The sequence below is a fragment of the Salmo salar genome, chromosome 05, assembly GCF_965601325.2.
Source record: "Salmo salar chromosome 05, fSalSal1, whole genome shotgun sequence".
Classification (NCBI taxonomy): Eukaryota; Metazoa; Chordata; class Actinopteri; order Salmoniformes; family Salmonidae; genus Salmo; species Salmo salar.
In genome coordinates, this window is record NC_138295.1 from 64,368,978 (window position 1) to 64,392,872 (window position 23,895).

Consider the following 23,895-nt stretch of genomic DNA (forward strand, 5'->3'; position numbering starts at 1 on the left):
GCTGATCCGGGCAGTCGGGCCACTCTGGCTGATCCGGGCAGACGGGCCACTCTGGCTGATCCGGGCAGACGGGCCACTCTGGCATCTCCGGGCAGACGGGCCACTCTGGCATCTCCGGGCAGACGGGCCACTCTGGCAGCTCCTGACTAGCGGGCGGCTCTGGCAGCTCCTGACTGGTGGGCAGCTCTGGCGACTCCTGACTGGCGGGCAGCTCTGGTGACTCCTGACTGGCGGGCAGCTCTGGCGACTCTTGACTGGCGGGCAGCTCTGGCGACTCCTGACTGGCGGGCAGCTCTGGCGACTCCTGACTGACGAGGCTGGGCTGACGCACTAGATGCCTGATGCGTGGAGCTGGTACAGGACGTGCCAGCCTGGGCACACGCACCTTAGGGCTAGTGCGAGGAGCGGGAACAGGCCGAGTCAGACTGGGCTGACGCACCTCAGGGCTAGTGTGGGGAGCTGGCCTTGGGCTGCATCCTCACCCCGCCAAACAGCCCCTGTGCCCCCCCCCCAAATTTTTTTTATTGGGGCTGCCTCTCGGGCTTCCTTCCCAGCTGTGTTCCCTCATACCGTCGCCGTTGGTCCTTCTCTCCTGCTGCCTCCACTCTTCTGAGTGCCACTACCTGTTCCCATGGGAGGCGATCCCTTCCGACCAGGATCTCCTCCCAAGTCCAGTCCATCACGCTGTTCTCCTGTGGCTCCCTCCTCCTCCGCTGCTTGGTCCTTTTGTGGTGGGTAGTTCTGTAAGGTTTGTCGTCAGGAATGGACCAAGGCGCAGCGGGAATGTGGATACTCATATTTCTTTAATAAAAACACGCAAAGCATCCACAGGGAAAAACAATAAACAATACTCACGACAACAGGAACAGTTTTGCAGGCTCACAAAACGCAGTGCAAAAACAACTACCCACAACCACAAGGAAAAACACACACTACTATATAGGACTCCCAATCAAAGGCAACTCAACACACCTGCCTTCAATTGGGAGTCCAACAACCAACTCACACATAACACAAAAATCACTGCCACGTCCTGACCAAAACTACTACAATTGCTCCCTCTGCTGGTCAGGACATGACATACAGTGAGTTATAAGTGAAATAATCTGTCTGTAAACAATTGTTGGAAAAATTACTTGTGTCATGCACAAAGTAGATGTCCTAACCGACTTGCCAAAACTATAGTTTGTTAACAAGAAATTTGTGGAGTGGTTGAAAAATGAGTTTTAATGACTCCAACCTAAGGGTATGTAAACTTCCGACTTCAACTGTATAAATATATATATATACATATATATATATATATATATAGAGAGAGAGAGAGAGAGAGAGAGAGAGAGAGGGAGATATATATATCATCTTTGCACTAGTAATAGAAATGCTTTTCTGTTCAGAATAGCTGTACTCTATAATTGAAAATCTTGTTGTGAGCTCACATGCTATGCAGCCCAGGCAGGACCTCAGCAGTGTTGTCATAGACATATGGGGCACATGACCACCAGGCCTGCAGGCGAAGGGTGGGACTAAGTCAATTACTGGGTAACACTACTTCCCTCTTCCCTCCCCCACCACCACATCACTCTACCACTGTCTGTAGCATGCAGCCCTCCCTGGAGAATGAACACTGCTGACAGCTAGGGCCTATCAGGTATATATGGAGAATTATATAGGGCAATATACAGTATAGTGTGATATATATCATTATTATACAGTGCAATATTGCACTGGTCATGTTAATGTCTTCACGACACTGGTAGCTCAAGAGGCAATACCAAGGTACCTATTGAGATGGGATGATAATCTGCTAAGGGTCTTCTATTGTGGTATTTATCAATAGGAGTCATCCTGAGTGGCACAGCAGTCTAAGGCACTGCATCTCAGTGCAAGAGGTGTCACTACAGTCCCTGGTTCGAATCCAGGCTGTATCACATCCGGCTGTGATTGGAAGTCCCATAGGGCGGCGCATAATTGGCCCAGTGTTGTCCAGATTTGACAGGGGTAGGCCCTCAATGTAAATAAGAATTTGTTCTTAATTGACATGCCTAGTTAAATAACAAATAACCTTTGGTGATTTGTGCTGCACTTATAATGTAATATAGCATTCTAATCTGTTATTTGTTGATGCTATTTTCCATATTACAAAAGCGTTTCATTTTCTGAATGACATATTCTGTATATTGTGGGCAAGTTTAAGTAAAAGATCTACGCGGCTTTTGCAGCATGTCTTGCTGAGTGTGGTGACACTGACAAACTGACGTCCGTCACATTTATCTGGATGCAAACAGAGAAAGAAGATGTACTGCTGCTGTATAAAATCAGACATTTATGGAAATAGGGTTCTCCATCTGCTGTACATCGCTCCCTGCCACGTAACAGAGAACAGTGAAGACACCCTGGACTCATTCTGTATGTAAACACGAGACTTAATGGTCCTCAAAGGGATTTCCTGGAATTGCTCTCAGAATAAAGATGGCAGCCAGAGATGTGTCTCTGTTGATAGGGAATCCTAAAGTCCTGCTGCGCCATCTGAGATGCATTTGGCTGTATATATGTTTAATGACAATAGACAATGGGGAAATGGTTCACAGAGTAAATGTCTATTGTTGCAACTCACTTCCTACTGTATGATCAGTCTGAGGGAGTGTGAGAACGAGAGCTAGCGAGCCTCTCCTCTCCTTCTGCTTTCAACAGACATGAAAGGAGTGCTCTCATGTTTTAATGCATGGCCTATCCTAGCCCTCCTAGCGAAGTCCTCCTAGCTGAGCCCTCCTAGCCCAGCACTCCTAGCACAGATATCCTAGCCCAGCCCTCCTAGTCCAGCGCTTCTAGCCCAGACCTCCTAGCCCAGCTCAGCCCTCCTAACCCAGCCCTCCTATCCCAGCCATCCTATCCTATGCCTCCTAGTCTAGCCCTCCTAGCCTAGCCCTCCTAGCCCAGACCTCCTAGCCCAGACCTCCTAGCCCATCCCAGCCCTCCCAGCCCTCCCATCCCAGCCCTGTCACCATAGCAGGTCTGATCTCTACTGACAGCACAGGCAGAGGTTTGGCAGCGGCCAAAGACAGGCCCTCCTCTGGAGAGCAGATATTTTTGTGTGTGTGTGTGCCTCTGTCTCTCCCACAGGAACACAGAACAGAACAGAGCAGAACTGCTCTTACTAATCCTGATCCACAGCAAGCCCCAATTAAGGGAGAGACAGTTCTGTGATCTGCTGGGAGATTATAGTACGGTGGAGCCTATACACTTCAATTACACACAATCTTACACTTTCTGTTCTGCTAAGATCTTCCAGAAAAAAATGCATTGCTATCAGTAAGAAAGACAAGGCAAAGAATGATCATAATGCTTGCCTGAAAGACATACTGATGTTCTGTATTAGACTGATACAAGCATATCAATATGGAAAGAGAATTGTAATTTGTTCACAAGAACATGACACCTAGTGCACATGGTAGATTTTTGGCCACCAGCAGAAGGTAAGCTAAAAAAATCATGACATAACACAGCCTACTTCTCCTACCTATGTAGCATTCAAAATATCCAAAGGGAATTTTCAGCAGATAGAAAAATGTTTGGTCAACTTTATTGAATAATTCACACATAAACCATTTTCCCCTCTAGCCAGTCCATCTTTAGTAACAGCAGAGTCAGCATATATCTTCATTGAAACTCATTATTAACCCTATATAATTAACTTGGCAGCTGAAACACCTGCAAATGAATGTGCAGCATCTAACAGGTTCATCATAGTAGATACAAATGTGTTAAATATTTCACTTCAACTAACAGAATGTGGAAAACAGAATATGCGACCGATCAGTAACCAGTCCGTGTAGGTATGAAGTTTGGACTGTGTGTGTTTTTAAACACAGGCCTTCTGAACATAAAGAACACAGAGACCGTGATGGCATTCAGTTATTAAAGCAGGTGACAGTCTGGTTGACCATGTGCCAACTAGTCAAGTGCGGTGAAGTGCAGCCGTGTCTGTGTGTGTGTGTCTGCGTGTGTCACCTTGTTAAACCTAGTTGAGAAATAATCAGGTCAGTGACCAGTTAGCCATGAAGAATGTCACGGGTGAAAACTCTATCCTACATTAACCTTCAAGACTCCATGTAGAGCCTAATAGGAAATGACTACACACAAGAAAGCATCCATGATGAAAAAAATTCACCGGTAGGCTCTGATGGCACTGAGTCAGTGATGAGGACCTTCAGTTAAACCAGACCCTCTGTACTTAACTTTCACTCTCAATCAGCTGGGCTGCACTAAGAGCAGGTCACTGTCAACAGCAGCCATGTAATATACTATATATAGTAGCTGTGTATGTGCAGTATACCCATGTACCCAAGCAGAGAGATAAGGGGAGCTCAAATGAGAGGTCATTTCATCTCTCTCTCTCCCATATCGAGATATGATAGGATCGGTTTCTGTTTCTTCCCCAAACCTGACCACAAACAGGCATAAACAGATATCTGAGAGGGTATCCCAAAGCAAGATGTCACGTCATACGCGTAGCACAATTACACAATACATTCCACAGACAAAGCAAAAGAATGAAGTAAATAAATTACCTGCTTGTTGACTGGGTCCATCCAGTTTGGGCTCACATTTTGAAAGAGGGAGAGAATCTAGAAAAATTAAGAAGAAAAAAGAATAGTCAGCGAATGAATGCAGTGGCCTGGCTTTGAGAATCTCTTCCGACCTTGAGCATGTGATTATTGCCTGCAGATGAGAGGACAAGGAAGAGCTGCTTTGATCCCAGTATCTGGCTAGTCAAAGACATGAAACAGCATGAGACATGGGCTGTGTCACAAATGGCACCCTATTCCCAATACAACAGTAGTGCATTATACAGGGAATAGAGTACCATTTGGGATGCAGTCAAAATTGAACATGAAGCCACCAAATGACTTACAGCTGACAAACTGGTACAGGAATGAATCATGATATAGAACCACTGAGCGGGAATCTGTAGATCTTTCTACCGCCACACGCCTGAAAAAAATGATATCTTTGAAGCTGGAATGCTGGATAATTCACCTGGAGTCATTAAAATTAAACACAGTCTGTCATCGTCTGCTCTGATTTTTACAGTGGCACATTACAGTGAGTTAAGTGAGGCTTTCTCTTCATTCTGACAGACTGACTCACTTCTACGTCTATATGGCAGTACTGTGGTGTTGTGGGCTGTTGGCAGTACAGCCCTGTTTTCTTTCTGGGTCATTCATCTATGGGATAGCTCCAGCTTAGCTCTACTTTGCCTGCTTCTCAAAAGACAAACCAGCATATGCTGCTGCTAGGGATTAAATGGGCGGCGAACTGCAGTGGCTGTTCGATGTTAACGGCGTTGTGGATTTGATGTTAGGCTATACTAAGGTCACAATCAAAGTGTCTCGAAGACATGTGACGGGGAATTCACATGATGATGATCCGATTGAAACCTCCCCCATCCACCCCCCAAAAAACTTGCCTTTCTTGAACTAACACTTATTTATTAAATGTACTTACTGTGATAATGTGGTTGTCTCACCTAGCTATCTTCAGGTGAATGCACTAACTGTAAGTCACTCAGGATAAGAGCGTCGGCTAAATGACTGAAATGTAAAAATTGTAATGTAAATATAGACTGGAGGGTCCTCTGCTGTAAGACGAAGCCTTAGGTTTTGTAACTGGCATCCTACATTGTATCTCTGGTATCCTACTCTTGCCTATTCACCTAGGGGTTTTCTAACATGGAAATGGCTATGAGTTACAGTCAGTTACATGTCTAACTATCCAGGGTATGACATCTAAAAGTGGACTAAAACGATGTCTCTCATACAAACAAACACCAACTTGAACGGGGTGAATGAGATAGACAATATTGTATTATGTGGATTTTAGTTTAGTTTGCTTGTTTTTATACAAATCTGAGCAGCGGTGCATGATCTATTTAAACCAGGCGACCACTGGCAGAGTGCAGCACGAGGAGGATCTAAACATGTTAGTGTCTTCAAAGGGGAGAGGATGTTTCGCTCCGTGTGGAGTTCCTGTTTGACAAGCTGTGCACAGCTGTTCCCTGGAGACAAGCACAGGGAGGGCACACAGCTGCAACCACACCACACCAAACATCCCCTAGCTCAATCCCACTATGAGCCATGCTGCTTTGATTCCCAAACTGAGCCCTGTCTGTGTGTGTGTGTGTGTGTGTGTGTGTGTGTGTGTGTGTGTGTGTGTGTGTGTGTGTGTGTGTGTGTGTGTGCTGTGTGTGTGTGTGTGTACGTGTGCGTGTGTGTGCGTGTGTGTGCCGCAACCTCATTAAAAAGAGGAAAGGCATGTTCTCAAAACATAAAGGCTTTTAATAGTATATGATTTTTAATATGCCGTCCTGCATGAACGACGGGAAGGATCAAATGCGCTCGTGTGTGTGTGTGCGTCTGAGTTTATTATTACCATCAGAGAGAAGAGGGGTGTTAATACATAAGCTCAGAAACACATAAAACCCTGCTGCTCTGTTTGATATAACAGCTAGTCTCTGAGAGGGACACAGACAGGAAGGCAGGCCGGCAGACAGACACCTAGGAGGCCAGGGTTCTGAGATGAGATGCCCTGATTCCAGACGCCGCCTTACTGCTGGGAATGAGGGGGCTGCTGGCTGTGTGTGTCTGGTAGGGTGTGGGTGGCTGAGGTTTTCTGATGGATAGGAAATCCTCTCTTATCAGATGAGGGATTTCAAGGAGACACACAGGCAGGCTCAGCCCACCGCCACTCTTCTTCTTCATGGCCCACAATCCCTTTTCTTTCCTTCCTTCCTGGCCCCCAGGCAACGTGGGTGGCAGGCTGAGGCTGCTGTGATTGATACCTCTATATTCCTGACTGAATTAAGCCATCCCTTAGGCTAGTTATCGACTTCACTCTGCATTCTCAATTCCTACTTATTGACATTGACGGTTATCTGTATGCAAATCGGGACTATTTAAATGGGAAATTAATGTTATTAAAGGGATAGTTCACCCAAATTACATATTGGTTTCCTTACCCTGTAAGCAATGACTTTAAGCTCTGCAAGCATTAGTGTTTTATTTAATTTAATTAGGATCTATTTTAATCCTCATTTGGACTAATCTTCCTAGAGTCCTTAAACATTAAAATACAATTTACAATACAATCACATTTAACACACTGTTATAAACAACAGACATAATACACTGCCATATTGACCAGATAAATAATCTAACAGTCTGAAAAGATAGATTGGTTTGTTCATCTACCATAGTCATGCACAACCTTGCAATTTATTATATTTAAGTGGTTCTAAGTATTGTATGAATTTATAAATTGAAAGGTTTCTGGTTTGCTAGATAAATGATTACATTTCTTTATTACTCTGAATCGAAATGTTATTTTGCCTATTTCACTTCTCTGCCGAGATAAGACATCGATGGGGGACAATCTGTTTCTTGTAATGACTGAATGTCTGTCTCTTACCAACTGAATACTGTTATGTATGTGTTCGGCCGTTTTAAGTGGTGTACTTTGTAAAATAAAATAAGCATGTGTTTTTCAATTATCTTGTTTGATCGATGACCACCCAAGACCATTGTACATGACTACAAGAGAAGTATCATATCTCCACCATAAAACAATCGTTGTTGCTTTGTTCTGTGCAATCTGCATCCTCCTAATCTCACTTTCTGATGAATTTCCCCAGACCCCAGAACAGTAGTTCACCTGACTCTCAATTCATGCTTCGGTTGTTTGCTTAAGAATCTTTCCCGGTAAATACTTTGCTATTCTTCTGATCACACATGCAGTTTTAACGATTTTCTTTAGATTTCTTCCACACAACTCGCATAGGCCTACAGTTCATGATCTATACTACAGAATTGTGCATCGATTGCTGCTTTGAGTGAGATGTGGCCTTATCTAGTTCTGTGGGTCAGTGAAAAGCCTAGCATCTCTAACTAATCTATACTATAAATGCCATGGATCTCATAAATGACACTCAGCAGGCTGCTTTATAAACAGCTCTACAATAAACAAATCCATAACAGTCAAGAAGCACTAAAACATCTGCTCTCCATTGTGAGCATACAGTGGACTCGCTGAGGAGAGGAAGAGGGAAACCAAACCACCAAAGTGAGTCTGGGAAAAACAGAACAGCTCCAGTCAAAAGCTCTTCTTTTTCCAATTATGAGGAGGATGGCATGATGGCGGCTGGGCTGAGGCCGTTTCATGGTGCAATGCCACTCTGGGCTGATTGCTTCTACTCCACTAGAACAACTGCCAATTACTTTGCGATAGAACGCAAGAGAATTCTTTCTGACTGTAGAATATGTATAAAAGCAAGCCATGGCCTACTCCACCCTGACTTTAGCCTTTACTACTCTATCATTTGCAGAGGTGTTTTTTCTGTCCTTCCTGTCGTTCGCTCTTTTTCTCTCGCTCCCTCTCTCTCTCTCTCTCTCTCTCTCTCTCTCTCTCTCTCTCTCTCTCTCTCTCTCTCACCCCCTCCCTCTCTCTCTCTCTCTCCCCTTCTCTCTCTCTCCCCCTCTCCCTCTCTCATGATGTGAATTGATTCTGGAGCATCTGGTCCCTACTACACTACACCATTATTATGACACAGCTAAGAAGACTTTAGTTGGGTCAAGTCTGTTCCTCAGCAGCAGCCAGTAGACATTTTATTACATAACACTTAGGTTTCCACTTCGATAAGCATGATCACACTGGGTGATAACGCTGGATCACAGGCAGTACAACAATTTTGCTCACATTACTGGCCATTACAGGCCAGTCTAATTAGGCCAGGTCATAATCTCATTTTTCATTCCAAAACGGACAAAGACATTTAGAATTTTCTTGTCCAACAGTTGATGGTAAATAGATGATAACTGTGACCTTTATATTGCATAATATTACCACTAGAAAGCAAGTAATGTTTAAATGGAATGGGGACATTAAAAAAAAAAAGTTTTTACATACATACACACTTTTTTTTTTTGAATATACCTTTATTATTCCCCGCAAACCCTACCACCCCTCCCCCAATTGGAGAAAACTAATAAACAATAACAGTTAGGCTTCTACCTTCAGTTTATACATATTATACACATTTTACAGACACAATCTATTTTACAGTTATATTTTGTTTGTTTTTAGTCTGTCCTCTATTTCTAATGTCCATCCAGTTTGATTTCTATTTGTAACTGTGCTATTTAAAAAAATGTCTGAACCCATATACATTTTACAGACCCCATATGTTTTATATTGGTTATCTTGTTGTTATTAGTCCCATCCTTCAGCTCCATTCAACCCCTCCCATCTATCTCTTAACACCATCCATTTTGGATTTCTATTTGCCATATATTTTTCAACTGTGCTGTGATGCTTCACAAAAGTACTGAACCTTTCTGTTCTTATAGCGTCTAAAGATTGTAAATTAAAAATAAACATTTTTGCTAAAATAAAATGAAAAATGTGAAGTTTTGAATCCGCTATTGTTTTGCGTGTCAATTAATAAACCATGTGCCATGGAATCAGTACATCGAAAAACTCTTCCCAACTATTTAGCAATTTATATGGCACAGCTGTCATTTTTTGGGTCTGTAAATTAAATTGGTATATCTTTTTATTTATCACAATTTTTTTAACCATTTATGGTCTTTAATGCAGGGCCAACAGACAAGTTTCTTACATTATCCTCCTTCTACTTGCCATTTTTGTGTTATTGCTGCAATTAGTTGGTTGTAATTTTGGGTAGAGCAGACATTTCCATATGTCTGTGTTAGCTGCATGTGTGACATAACTCCACCAGTCCTATTTATGATATCATTTACAAAAATTATACCTTTTTTAAACATTTTATCAAAAAATAAGCTTTTTTAATAAATTTGTATATTTGAGTTTAACCACAATGTTTGTTGTATTATTTGTTCTGTTATTATTTGTATTATTTGTTTCAGGTGGATTAAACTGAAATTGCAACCAACTTTCTAAGGCTTATTTAAAAAATAAAGATATGTTGGGGATGATTTCGTTTTCAAATAACCGAAAGTGAGCAGGTGTATCTGAATAAAGGGAAAAGGCCATTCTTGAACATGGGGTGAGACATTCTTACTAATTTGCAAGAGAATCATTTCGGATTTAAGTATAACTTTTGTATGAATTATGCCTTTAGTGAGAGGTCTAATGCTTTAATTTTTAATAATTTCTGCCCTCCGAATTCATATTCGTTATATAAATAGGCCCTTTTAATTTTGTCTGGCTTGCCATTCAGAATCAAATTGAATATTTTTTGTTCATATAATTTCAAAATCAGGTCACTAGCTGTAGGCAAAACAATAATCAAATAGGTAAACTATGATATGACTAAAGAGTTAATCAGGGTGATTTTTCCACAAATAGACAGGTATTTTCCTTTCCATGGTAGCAACATCTTATCTATTTTTGCTAAATTTCTATAAAAATGTATTGGAGTGAGATAATATCTTTCTTTCGGGATTTGTATACTGAGTATGTCCACATCCCTGTCAGACCATTGTATTGGTAAACTACACGGTAATGTAAAAGTTGCATTTTTTAGTGATCCAATACATAATATAGTACACTCATCATAATTTGGTTTTAATCCAGGGAGGTTAGCAAAAGTATCTAGATCCTCTAATTGTGGTTTCAACAGAAAAAAAGGAATCATCAGCATATAATGACACCTTTGTTTTTAAGCCATGGAATTCTAAACCCTTAATATTATTGTTGGATCTAATTTTATCAGCTAACATTTCGATGGCACTAATAAATAGATATGCCCGATAGTGGACAACCTTGTTTTACTCCTCTTGACAGTTTAAAACTTTCTGAGATGTAGACATTATTTACTATTTTACACCTAGGGTTACTATACATAACTTTAACCCATTTTATAAGAGATTCTCAAAAATTGAAATATTCTAGTCATTTATATATAAACTTAATTCGTACTTTATCAAAAGCCTTTTCAAAATCAGCTATGAAAACCAGGTTTGGTTTCCCCGATATTTCATAGTATTCTATTGTTTCCAGTACTTGTCTTATATTATCTTCAATGTATCGTCCATGTAAAAAAGGTGTATGATTAGGATGAATAATATCTGACAATACCTTTTTAAATCTATGTGCCAAGCATTTAGCTAGAATATTTGCATCACAACACTGAAGAGGCCTCCAATTTTTTAAATGGACTGGATTTTTATATATACCACTTAGATCCTGTTTCAGTAATAATGAAATCAGACCTTCTTGTTGCATGTCCGATAATCTACTGTTTACATAGGAGTGGTTCAAACATGCTAATAATGCTCCTCTGAGTATATCAACAAATGTTTTGTATACTTCCACTGGTATGCCATCCAGCCCTGGAGTTTTCCCAGCCTTAAAGGCTTTAATTGTATCAAGAAGTTCCTCCTCTGTAATTTGGCCTTCACATGAGTCTTTCTGTACAGATGTTAATTTTACATTATTAATAGGGAAAAAAATCCATACAATTAGCTTTAGTTTGTGGAGCTGGAGGAGACTGAAACAAAAACATATTTTTAAAGTACTTTACTTCCTCTTTCAAAATATAATTTGGTGAATCATGTGTGACTCCATTTGTAACAAGTTTCAATACATTTTTTTTGTAGCACTTCTATGTTGAAGATTGAAAAATAATTTGATGCATTTTTCCCCATATGCCATCCAGTTCGCTTTATTTTTATAATATTACACTGGATCTTTCTTGAATAAGTTCCTCCATTTCTTTTTGTTTTTCCTCTAACTTATTCTGTGCGTCTATGATACAGTTTTTATTGCTATCGAACTGTACTGTTAGTCCTTCAATTTCCGTTGCTAATATAGACTCTTTTGATCTAAATTGCTTTTGTTTTATAGATGAGTACTGAATTGCATGGCCTCTAAAGGCACATTTAAAAGTATCCCATACAATAAGGGGATCTGCTGTACCAATGTTATGTCGGAAAAAGTCATAAATTCTTCGGTCCTAGTTTCAGTGTCTTGCGAAAGTATTCTCCCCCAATTGGCATTTTTTCTATTTTGTTGCCTTACAACCTGGAATTAAAATTGATTTTTGGGGGGTTTGTATCATTTGATTTACACAACATGCCTACCACTTTGAAGATGCAAAACAAGAAATAAGACAAAAACTTGAGCATGCATAACTATTCACCCCCCCCAAAGTCAATACTTTGCAGCGCCACCTTTTGCAGCAATTACAGCTGCAAGTCTCTTGGGGTATGTCTCTATAAGCTTGGCACATCTAGCCACTGGGATTTTTGCCCATTCTTCAAGGCAAAACTGCTCCTGCTCCTTCAAATTGGATGGGTTCTGCTGGTGTACAGCAATCTTTAAGTCATACCACAGATTCTCAATTGGATTGAGGTCTGGGCTTTGACTAGGCCATTCCAAGACATTTAAATGTTTCCAATTTTGACTATTTTGTGTATGTCCATTACAAGAAATCCAAATAAAAATCAATTTAAATGACAGGTTGTAATGCAACAAAATAGGAAAAACGCCAAGGGGGTGAATAATTTTGCAAGGCACTATATAAACAAATTATCATCCAGTAGGCTTTGATTAAATTTCCAATATCCTCACCCACGTGGAAATTCTGTAAGAGTAATGTATATAGCAATTATGTGATGATCTGACTGCATTCTGTCCCCTATCAACACTTTTTTAAACTTTTGGTGCCAGAGAGAATTACATAAAAAAGTAATCAAGACGACTAGCTTGATTAAGCCTCCGCCATGTATATCTCACTAGGTCAGGGTATTTAAGTCTCCATATATCCACTAATTCCAATATATCCATTACATTCATGATTTCCTTAAGTGCCTGAGGGTGATAGTTTGTAGTGTGATTTCCTTTACGGTCCATAGAGGTTTTTTAAAACCGTATTAAAATCCCCCACAAAAAAAAAGAGTCTAGTGTTGCTTATAGAGTTGATAAATTCTTACATATATTTTCAAAGAAGCTTGGATCATCATTATTTGGACCGTATAGGTTAATATGCCATATCTGTTTAATGTCCAATAACATATTTAAAATAATCCTTCTACCTTGATGATGTGTTTGGACAATTTGCACATTTGGATCAAAATTACTGTTAATTAATTTCATCACCCCTTTTGAATTTCTTTGCCCATGGTAGAAATATATTTCGTCCCCCCCAGGCCTTTTTCCACAAAACTTCATCTAAAATTGTTGAATGAGTTTCCTGTAAACAATAGATATTATATTCCTTCTCTTTTAGCCAGGTAAATACTGATCGTCTTATTATCTGCTAAGCCATTACAATTATAACTGGCTATACTTATTTCACCACATAATGAGACACAAGTTTCAATTCTATTTATCAGAATATATGTTTGTAAACGTACCATTAAAAAGAAACATGGGCCTCCCGGGTGGCGCAGTGGTCTAAGGCAGTGCTAGCTGTGCCACCAGAGATTGGGTTCAAGTCCAGGCTCTGTCGCAGCCGGCCGCGACCGGGAGGCTCATGGGGTGGCGCACAATTGGCCCAGCGTCGCCCGGGTTAGGGAGGGTTTGGCCGGCAGAGATATGTCTCATCGCGCACTAGCGACTCCTGTGGCGGCCGGGCGCAGTGCACGCTGACCAGGTCGCCAGGTGTACGGTGTTTTCTCCGACACATTGGTGCGGCTGGCTTCCAGGTTGGATGGACATTGTGTCAAGAAGCAGTGCAGCTTGGTTGGGTTGTGTTTCGGAGGACGCATGGCTCTCGACCTTCGCCTCTCCCGAGTCCGTACGGGAGTTACAGCGATGAGATAAGACTGTAACTACTACCAATGAGATACCACGAAATTGGGGAGAAAAAAGGGGGGTAAAGAAAAAAAAAGAAACATGATGATTGAGTGTCTATATAGCTGTACCATGATATTTGCATTGCTACTAAGTAAACCACCAATTGGTCTCCACCTGCTAAAAGCCCTCCTCATCCCGAGTTGGGTTGTCATCCCAATGCACGGCAGACCACCCCCGACCCCCCGGATCCCATAGCCCTGGAGACACCGGGACCCATCCTTCGAAAAGGACACACAGTGCCACCCACAGAAGAGAAGCAGATCAACTACCCAATGCATTTCCATACCCCTCTCCTCGATTTGTATTATATATAGCCATTAAAATATATATATATATATATATATATATATATATATATATATACTTTAAAAATCCTGTTTATCTTATTTTCCATAATTAGCTATTAATAATTGTAGTAATTTAGGCAATTTATGCAAAGGATTTTTACCTACATTTTAGTCATTTACCTCTCACCAGTCTCGCCATTACAAAAATTACATTATGGCAAGCAATTATTATATTAGCAAACAATTATTGTGAATCATCCTATATTGTCCCTAACATCTTTTCTTTTACTCCCTCGCAACAGTTGTGGGATACACACACACCCACACACCCACACACTCATACACACTCATACACACTCAACCCCTTTCCCCCACAACAACCATAGACTCAGACTCAGAACAGTTGCACCATCCCAGAGCCCAACTCAAGAAAGGTCTTGATTTATGAATGCATATACAGTTGCAGCTGTATGAGAAGGCCTGCAAAACTGCGCAAAAAAATTGTCAGAAATGGGGAGATTTGATTAACCATTGTCACGTCCTAGATGACAGAGGTCAGATATACCCACTTCCCCTGAAACACCCACATTCCCAAGCATCTCCGTGCAGTCAGACCTTTGATTTTGTGCCACCAGTAGACATTTTATTACATAACACTTAGGTTTCCACTTCGATAAGCATGATCACACTGGGTGATAACGCTGGATCACATGCATTACAACAATTTGGCTCACATTACTGGCCATTACAGGCCAGTCTAATTAGGCCTAGTCATAATCAACTTTTTCATTCCTAAGCGGACAAAGACATTTTGAATTTTCATGTCCAACAGTTGATGGTAAATAGATGATAACTGTGACCTTTCTATGGTATAATATCACCGCTAGAAAGCAAGTAATGTTTAAATGGAATGGGGACATAAGGCATTAGTAAAGGGGCTTTTCCAAAGAGCCAATCAAATGAAAGTAATTGGTAAACCTCAGCCAGCTCTGAGCTGGATACTGGAACAATCATGTACACAGAAAATATCCTGATTTATACCGTTGCCAATGTAACGGCCGTCCTCTCACAAGAACAACCCCACTGTGTAATATGGTAAATGGGCAAAGCAAGGCAGCTATGTGGTGGAAAATGGCGCCTGACTACGGTATTTGATACAGGACAAAAATAGAAGGTACTTTGACATAGTAAACACTATATCTTTGTTGGAACCATAGGTCTCATTATACCACTGGTGGTATGATGGATGACTAGTATATTATTACCTTGTAAATCAGAACTCAGTGGTGCCTGATTGAGCTACAGCGTACTCATTTGTAAGTATGCCATGATGCTGTGTCATAAAAGTTAGTTATACCTCATACATTTTTCGTCTTGTTCCTAAAAAACAAGAAAAATAAGCATAATTCAATTACACAATTCATTCAGTCTGTTATCCTTAAAAAGCCACTGAAAATGACCTCCTGATTTGGGTCATTAAAAGCTAATGGGCAATGCCACAGTACACTATGAATAGCCAGCGAGCAGCTCTGCATTACAACAGCTTACTGTACAGTGACGGACAGGATGATCCCTCTAAGAGTCAACTCACATCAAACAGGCCAAGACAACCTTATGCCTTCCTAAAGCTCTGTATACTACACTTGGTGTCAATGTAATAACTAGGTAAATAGTTAATATATAGTGTTAATATACACTGAGTGTATAAAACATTAGGAACACCTTCCTAATATTGAGTTGCACCCCTCCCTTCTGCCCTCAGAACAGACTGAATTCGTCGGGGCATGGACTCTACAAGGTGTTGAAAGTGTTCCCACATGGATGCTGGTCCATGTTGACTACAACTTTTCCCACAGTTGTGTAAAATTGACTGGATGTCCTTTGGGAGGTGGACCATTCTTGATACACACGGGAAACTGTTGAGTGTGAAAAACCCAGCAGCTTTGCAGTACTTGACACTCAAGCGGTGCGCCTGGCACCTACTACCATACACCGTTCAAAGGCACTTCAATCCTTTGTCTTTCCCGTTCACCGGCTGAATGGCACACATACCCAATCAATGTCTCAATTGTCTCGAAGGCTTAAAAATCCATCTTCAACCTGTCTCCTCACTTTTATCTACACTGATTGAAGTGGATTTAACAAGTGACATAAATAAGGGATTATAGATTCCACCTGGATTCACCTGGTCAGTCTATGTCAGTCTATGATCAGGTGTTCCTAATGTTTTGTACACTCAGTGTAAAGTGAATATAAGCTTACAGTGTAATAGTTTTGAATTCCTTGGGACAAAGACCTAAAGCTTTGTGTGGGCTGACATCATAGGCATGCTACTGAGCTGCTGTAATGAGCCTCATCGTCAGGCTCAAAGTTATGACAATCTCACTGATTAGCTCACAAGAGGATGACTCAGTATACAATGTGGGATCTATACAATGTCTGTGGGAATGACAGAATAACGTCCATCTGTCTAACTCATCACCAAATAATGACAAGGAGTAATAGACGACTATGACTAGCACAACATCTCCATGACTACCACAGCAACTCCAAACAGAAATATGTCTCCATAAACTGAAAAGCATGCTGTTTTGATAGTTGAATTCCCTAAATTATCGAGCTATGACTTATGTTATGCGTATCGTCTTCCAATACAGACTGTCTAGTATATCATCGCGTTAGATACTCTTCAAAGGGCGAATACTAAAATTAGCCCAGTCTTTTCTTAAATGACATATAACAACTTCAGCCAGGCCGTTTAGTACAGCCATATGAGTCAAAAAAGGCACGCTATTCCTACCCTGGTCCAAACTAGTGCGCTATATAGGGAATAGGGTGCCATTTGGGACACAACCGAAGTCCTACTCAAGACAAACTAGGGCATCACAGTGGGTGCACCCAGAGCTCCCCAAACTAAAGAAATCTGTTTCAGTGCAACAAGAAAGAGCAACTTTGTGCCAAGATTTCAATGCTCAACAAGCCAGCAGCAATTAGGAAGCCTGCCGGAGAGGTTACAGAAAGTGGAATGGCCTTTTCTGTCCTTTCACTGTGGCTTCAGGATGAATGGTGTTGTAGGATACTGACAGGCCAAACAACATATCCATGGTTGCATCCCAAATGGCACCCTATTATAGCGAACATATTCCCTATTCCTTAAATAGTACCACAAAGGCATAGGGTTCTGGTCAAAAGTAGTGGACTATATGGAATAGGGTGCCTTTTGGGACTCAGCCAACATATTCCTTGCTCCTATCTATCGTATGCTTGGACACAGTTATGGGTCATGTTGTTTGTGCTGTGTTTCACTGGCCTCTCTCTTACACCGTCATGACTAGCTGTCACAGTTTTAGCACCTACACAATATGTGTGAAATTTGAAAGTCTACATGCATCACCATGCAAAACATTTACTAGCTTGAACACTGCACAAAATACAACCTAATTACCCGATACAGCAAGCTAAGCTGAGTCCTTACAGTTAACAATAATAGTAAAAATGGGCTACTTAAACCTCAAAGCATCTAGACCGAGACCATTTATAGGCAAATGTTGTTCATGCACATCATTCAGGTTCATGTAGTTATTGTTAACTCCCAAAACATGGTCTATAGCAGCTACAGCAGAAAACACTGGCCACATACCAACGGTGGACTGCAACAATATAATACAATCCATTATAGCATTCCAAGCTGTCTTAAAGAGACACTGAGAGGAAATATTTGTGGTAACTATGGAAGAAAGGAACATAGGCCGATGTATATATTTCTTCCTTGTTAGATATGACCATCAGCCTATAGTTCGAGGTCCCTTGACTCCATTAATGTTGGGACATTCCTTCGCCAAACCCAATTCCTAACATTGTCTTTAGACAGCTCTTTCTTAACTTCCTTTACCTCAGTCTCCAGTGACCTAAAAGCTCAAGTCAATGCTATGTAACATGCAAACACTAAAGAATAGAATAGAATGTATTATATAAATCATTAGGCTATATCACTCATCTTTCCAAAAGACTCAGTCCCTTCTTCACTTCAGCTTGACCCTGTCTGTCCCACTCAAACTTCCGTCTGTGTGTCTGTGTGTCATCAATGGGGATGGTGGGAAACAGACTTCTTGACCAAGATGCACCAGACCAGGTGCTACAGAAACAGCTGAGCGCAAACGAACAGCTGCTCTGACTGTGAATCATCTGAGGTGGTCTCACCATGGTCCAAGGATGTTCCCAAGGCACCTATATGCACTTTTCTTTACTTTCCAAAATGTTAATTCCAATAGAATTACATGATTACCCAAATTAATGTGGGGGGAAATGATGGCAGTGTGTGGTGTGGACCACTTCTGGGATTTAATAGGTTTGGCCTACTAGGGTAAAAAAAATACATTATGTTAGGTCATTAAATTGACTAGAGAGAAAAAAATATTAGAATGTATACCAGAGATAAACTCAATGGTATTAGATATGTTAAAATAAATAACACTAATAACCTGAATATTTTGTAAGGATACATTTTTTTAGGGATTCGTTTATTGCCCTGATGGACTAATGGGTATCGAAATAAACTAAACAGCAATAGAAAAACGTGATAGTCTATTCTTGGTTAGTCCATAACACATTGAATGAGAGTAAACAGAAAGATGTTTCCGTAGGCTACGTAGGCCTGGCCTAAAACTCAGTTATGTTCCAGATAGGTTGTGCAGCCTCTTCACCTGGGCGGCATCATAGGCTACAGTTTGTTTACATGATAGGCTATCACAATCAATAGGATGTGGTTCTGACTAACAAGCAGCTCACTGCCAAAGGTTCGTTGGCCACGACGCAGGGTACAGAATAATTGAAAGATGTATTCTACACATATCTCGGGATAGGGATACATTTATTACATTTCATTTCTAGATTATAAACCATCCAAGACACGTATGTTTTTTTTTACATTGAAGTGTGCGTAATTTACTATAATGTGAGGTTCACTCTGTTATCATATTGGAATAAACGCAGAGAGGATGACAGGGAGCCTGTTTAGGAGAATAATAATCGTATCTCTCTAACGCATCCACCCACCAATGGCTGAATTTGTTGATCAGTTTACCATCTATGCGGGAACAATGTAGATGGCATTATCAATACAGTGGGCTACGGGAGGTTCTCGCCCCTCTTTCACTTACCCGACTTGAAAAACGCCGCTATGTCGGCCGCATCTTTAGCAGCCTCATCTATTCCCTCTCCAGAGCTCATGGCTGGAATACCGATATGGAAAAATAATCTCCAAAGAATTGACTTCCTCTAGATTTTCCGAGAAAATGTAAATGCAACACCATTGAAATTATATTCTACTGTAAAACGCACGCAATCTTTTCTCTCTTCAATAGGCAAGAGACCTCCATCTTGGCGAGAATGAAAATTCTTATTACCGATCGGCGGCGCTCCAGAGCCTGAGCACAGAGGCAGAGGGGGAAGTCCGTTGATAAAGGGGAGGTCTTGTATGGGGTCTCTGGCCCTGCTGGAATATCCCTGATATTTTGAGGCATTGTGCGCCACAAATGGGATGAAAGGGGAGCCAAATCATAAAGGCTACTTGGTGTAGCCAGGGTGCCAGTCTGTTTCTGCTCTCTTGCCAACTCCTTACGGATTTGTCATGTCTGACAATGACAATGGAGTTGGCAAAAGCTCAAACAGATCTGGGACCAGGCTACACTTGGCCACCAGACATGATAGAATATAGACATAGACCTTTCATAGGCTATGGTAGCCAACAGGAAAACATAGCTGTGAGATAGGCTAGGAATAAAATGTTATTTATCACAAAAGCACTTCCTACACTGGGAATAATCAAGACATTTCGACTATTTAGCCTACCTGATGATGACTGGCCTGGTGTTATTATTTTCCATTAGAGATTGATTGTATAGACCTACCTACAATAATGATTGATAGACGCCTGCTATAAAATATACAGACGGTTCATTCTGCGATCAAACACTGCCTCCCACTGGTTTGAAAAAGTATAAGGCACCTTTATAGATACATTTTGTCCTCTTCGTAGTGTTGGCATACCAATTGGCCTATGTTGTGATGCACAAATTCTGCAGTTTAGAAAGCCGCTAGTAAAATCAAGTAAAGAAGATTATTATAGTGTCCATTTGGAAATACATTGTCTCCGCTCCTCTCAGGGCCTACATTACAAAGTGTCATCGAGGCATCTTGAAAATATCTATAATTGTATCCTGTGATACACTCAACGGCTGCATCAACGTCTCAATTCATGGCCCCCTCATATTCCACACAATGTTGGCGTGCGGCTGGGAATAATCATTAATTACACAGACGCATGTTTGAAAGATAAAGGCTTGTATGCTCTCCATACTTGTGCATCCCACCTGTGTGACCCATTCCCTCTAGTGTAACGTTACAAATTAAAGCAATATACAAATACAGAAAGACGACAAACTATAGACTAGCAGCCTTCACAACAACACGTGTAGGCCAAAAAGGCGTCCTACAAAGGTATCTTTCCACATTGATTAAAAATGAATCAATATCAGACATTTCTCAATGATATAATGATAAGCTTATTTGTGCCCCCATGACTGGACCGTGAAAATTAATGTGGATTTGTGGTGTTTCTACCCGGGCTATTTCTATGGTCAACACCCAGCTAGCTGATTTGGGCCGATTCCTCAACGCTAGCTGTGCATGGTGCAGCCTGCAGGGAAGTATTTGTAGCTGCCCCATCAGAATGTCCGTGCTATCCGGAATCCTTGGGGCGTCCATACCCCATTGAAGTAGACATTCAAAAGGGTTAAGGTAAGGGTTAAGGTTGGAGTTTGGGTTAGCGTTAGGTAAGGAATATGGTTAAGGTTAATGTTAGGGTATGGGTATGGGTTAAGGTTAGGGTTTAGGGTATGGACGTTCCAAGGATGCCGAATAGCAAATTCAGAAAAAATCATTTCCTTGGTCCTACGTAACCAAGGAAACAGCTAACACCATTTAATTGGTGGGAAAGTGTTATCTGAGAACTGCCGCTTGAGCCCCTCGAGCCAGCCCAGGACACCAAGGACCAAAATATAAGAATTCCACGTGACATGGAAAACTTGCAACTGTTTCCAGAATTCTGATACTGTATTCACACTTCAAAGACATATTCGTGATGGTGTGGAAACAACATGTCTCTCAGCTCGCGTTCTGCGAAGTCCAACTAGAGAACAGGTCCCAACCCTCAGTCCCCGTGGAGTCAATAAAGGAAATGCAGGTTTGGTGATGGTATTATCAGCTATTTCGCTTGTGTAGATGTGATCGTAATGTATGTTAGTTGTACTGTATATCTTTGTATTTGTCTGGTGGAGGTGGCAAGGTAGCCAATAGCTTTCATCATGTTGTGGTCCTGTTTCTTTATCCCTGCCAATAAAATGATGGCATTTTCTGGTAATGAAGAGCATGCATATGTAGACTCAAGAGCTCACAATAATTGAAGCATATTTAAGCATGGCTAATGGCTGTATCCAGGCATTCTGCTTTGAGTCGTGCATAAGAACAGCCCTTAGACGTGGTATATTGGCCATATACCACAGCTCCTCTGGCCTTATTGCTATTATAAATTGGATACCAACCTAATTAGAAGTGTACAAATAAAAATGGTGTCATACCTGTGGTATGGCTTTCAGCCAGTCAGCATTCAGGACTCAAACTTTATAATTTGCATTATAAACTGGGTGGTTCGAGCCCTGAATGCTGATTGGCCGACAGCTGTGGTATATGAGACCGTATTCCAGTGTATGACAAAACATGTATTTTTACTGCTCTAATTAAGTTGGTAACCAGTTTATAATAGCAATAAGGCACCTCAGGGGTTTGTGATTTATGGCCAATATACCACGGCATAGGGCAGCGCACAATTGGCCCAGCGCCGTCCGGAGTGTGGCCGGGGTAGGCCATCATTGTAAATAAGAATTTGTTCTTAACTGACTTGCCTAGTTAAATAAAGTTTACATGTAAAAATATTTATTTAAAAAAATGTTATGGGGATATTTTGTGGATATTATGGTGATGTTATGGGGACATTTTGTGATGTTATGGTGATGTTATGGGGACATTTTGTGGATGTTATAGTAATGTTATGGGGACAGCTTCGTCTGTGATCGTCCTCGGTAAATATTGTGTAATCTAATGGAATTTAATATCGAGGACCACTTTGGAAACAAGTGTTTTAATTAATACTTTCAAGTGATATTAAATTCCCAATCTGGCCCTCAAACTTTCACGGTTACCTAATAATCCCCAGTTTACAATTGGCTCATTCATCCCCCTCATCTCCCCTGTAACTATTCCCCAGGTCGTTGCTGTAAATGAGAACGTGTTCTCAGTCAACTTACCTGGTAAAATAACGGATAAATAAAATAAAAAATAAAATAAAAAATAAAATATCCTCTGGGTCCACATTGTACATTTTGTTGTATATGTCTGTTACCCAAAATAAATTCTATTAAATTCAATAGGCTGGTGTGTTTGTTTCTTGGTGTATGTTGTTCTCTTTGGACAGGCAGTAGCCAAATGCTGGTTGCCCTTTTGAATTTGAAGTTTGGGTGGATTTTTTTGTCACTCAACATTTCTCCACACTCGTTGGTCCCCTAATTTTTTGAAGGATTGGCTATGTCATATTAATCATCAGCTCCTGGCACTTTCATCTCACCCCACTCTTCACCACTTTACATTAATGTTATTCCTTTCTAGTTTCAGTACAACATGCGTACAACATGCATACAACATGCGTACAACATGCATACTGGTGAATGGCTTTTATTAAGAAGTCATTGTGTTCCTTGGATTGAACTAGGCCTAACCTAACAATGAGTTTCACAACATAGGTCGAGGCCTAGTATTGTGTATTGCTCTTCAACACCATCCATTCTCTGTTGGTCAATCCCTTCCTCAAGTAATTGGACCACAGGGCTCTTTCATACCTGTCCACGTGAGACATGTCTGTAACTGTCTGTAAGAGTAGCCTCTACTGTATAACAGTGACCCATTCAGCCCCCAGCCCCATTGTTGACGTTGGTAAGGCGATAGCACTGCTTTTGATAATTACCTAGCCGACAGGTGGTCACCCAATACTACACTATCTAGTTAGCAAGCTTCTGTCTGAAGAGAAAACAATATTATAATTTCAGACAGTAACCTTTGGGCTGGAAAATAAGATGCTGGTCACTGGCAGTGCTTGTTCCGCAGTGCATGCACTGGAATTCTTGTCTGTGCTCTCATGAATAGTAATTCATGTCAATTAAGAGGGTGGATTCCTTGAATAGGTTGCTTTGTTGAGAGTGGCGATGCTTCACTTTCAACCTGACTATCAAAACAAGGTAAGCTGACCTACACAGTTCTGTTACATGACGTTACTTAGGCTACACCCTGGTCCCAATCTGTGACCAAATCATGCATTTCATCATGAATGTTTTCAATTGTATTTATCTTAATACAATAACAGTCTTCTGGACTGTTTACCAGACCATTGTGTAGATAGAGGTTCAGCCTGTAGGCTATGTTGCCCAACTATAAATTATCATTGAGAGGTATGGATTTTACAGTACTGGGGATTCATGAAAATACAGAGGAGGGTAGTAACACACTGCAAGTAACACGTTACAGTACTTGAGTAGTTTTCCTTTAGGAATGTGTACTGTACTTTTACTTGAGTAAATTCTGTAGGGAAAAACATACTTTTAATACCTTTTCAAATGTATCAAAACAGTGTGAATATCACTGTCTTATTGCTTTTGTTAGATTTAAA

At 40.9% G+C, this 23,895-nt stretch overlaps 1 protein-coding gene across 1 annotated transcript in view; it reads right to left on the reverse strand.

Moving 5' to 3' along the window:
- LOC106605411 (triple functional domain protein) overlaps positions 1-19,526 on the reverse strand; it is a 134,776-nt gene extending 115,250 nt beyond the window's left edge. The window contains exons 1-2 of the mRNA XM_014201021.3: positions 19,280-19,526; positions 4,569-4,625 (exon numbers count right to left, since the gene is read on the reverse strand). Coding sequence (XP_014056496.1) covers positions 4,569-4,625; positions 19,280-19,349 — 127 coding nt within the window. The 5' untranslated portion in view covers positions 19,350-19,526. The remainder of the gene's footprint in view (positions 1-4,568; positions 4,626-19,279) is intronic.
- Positions 19,527-23,895: the final 4,369 nt, after the last annotated feature.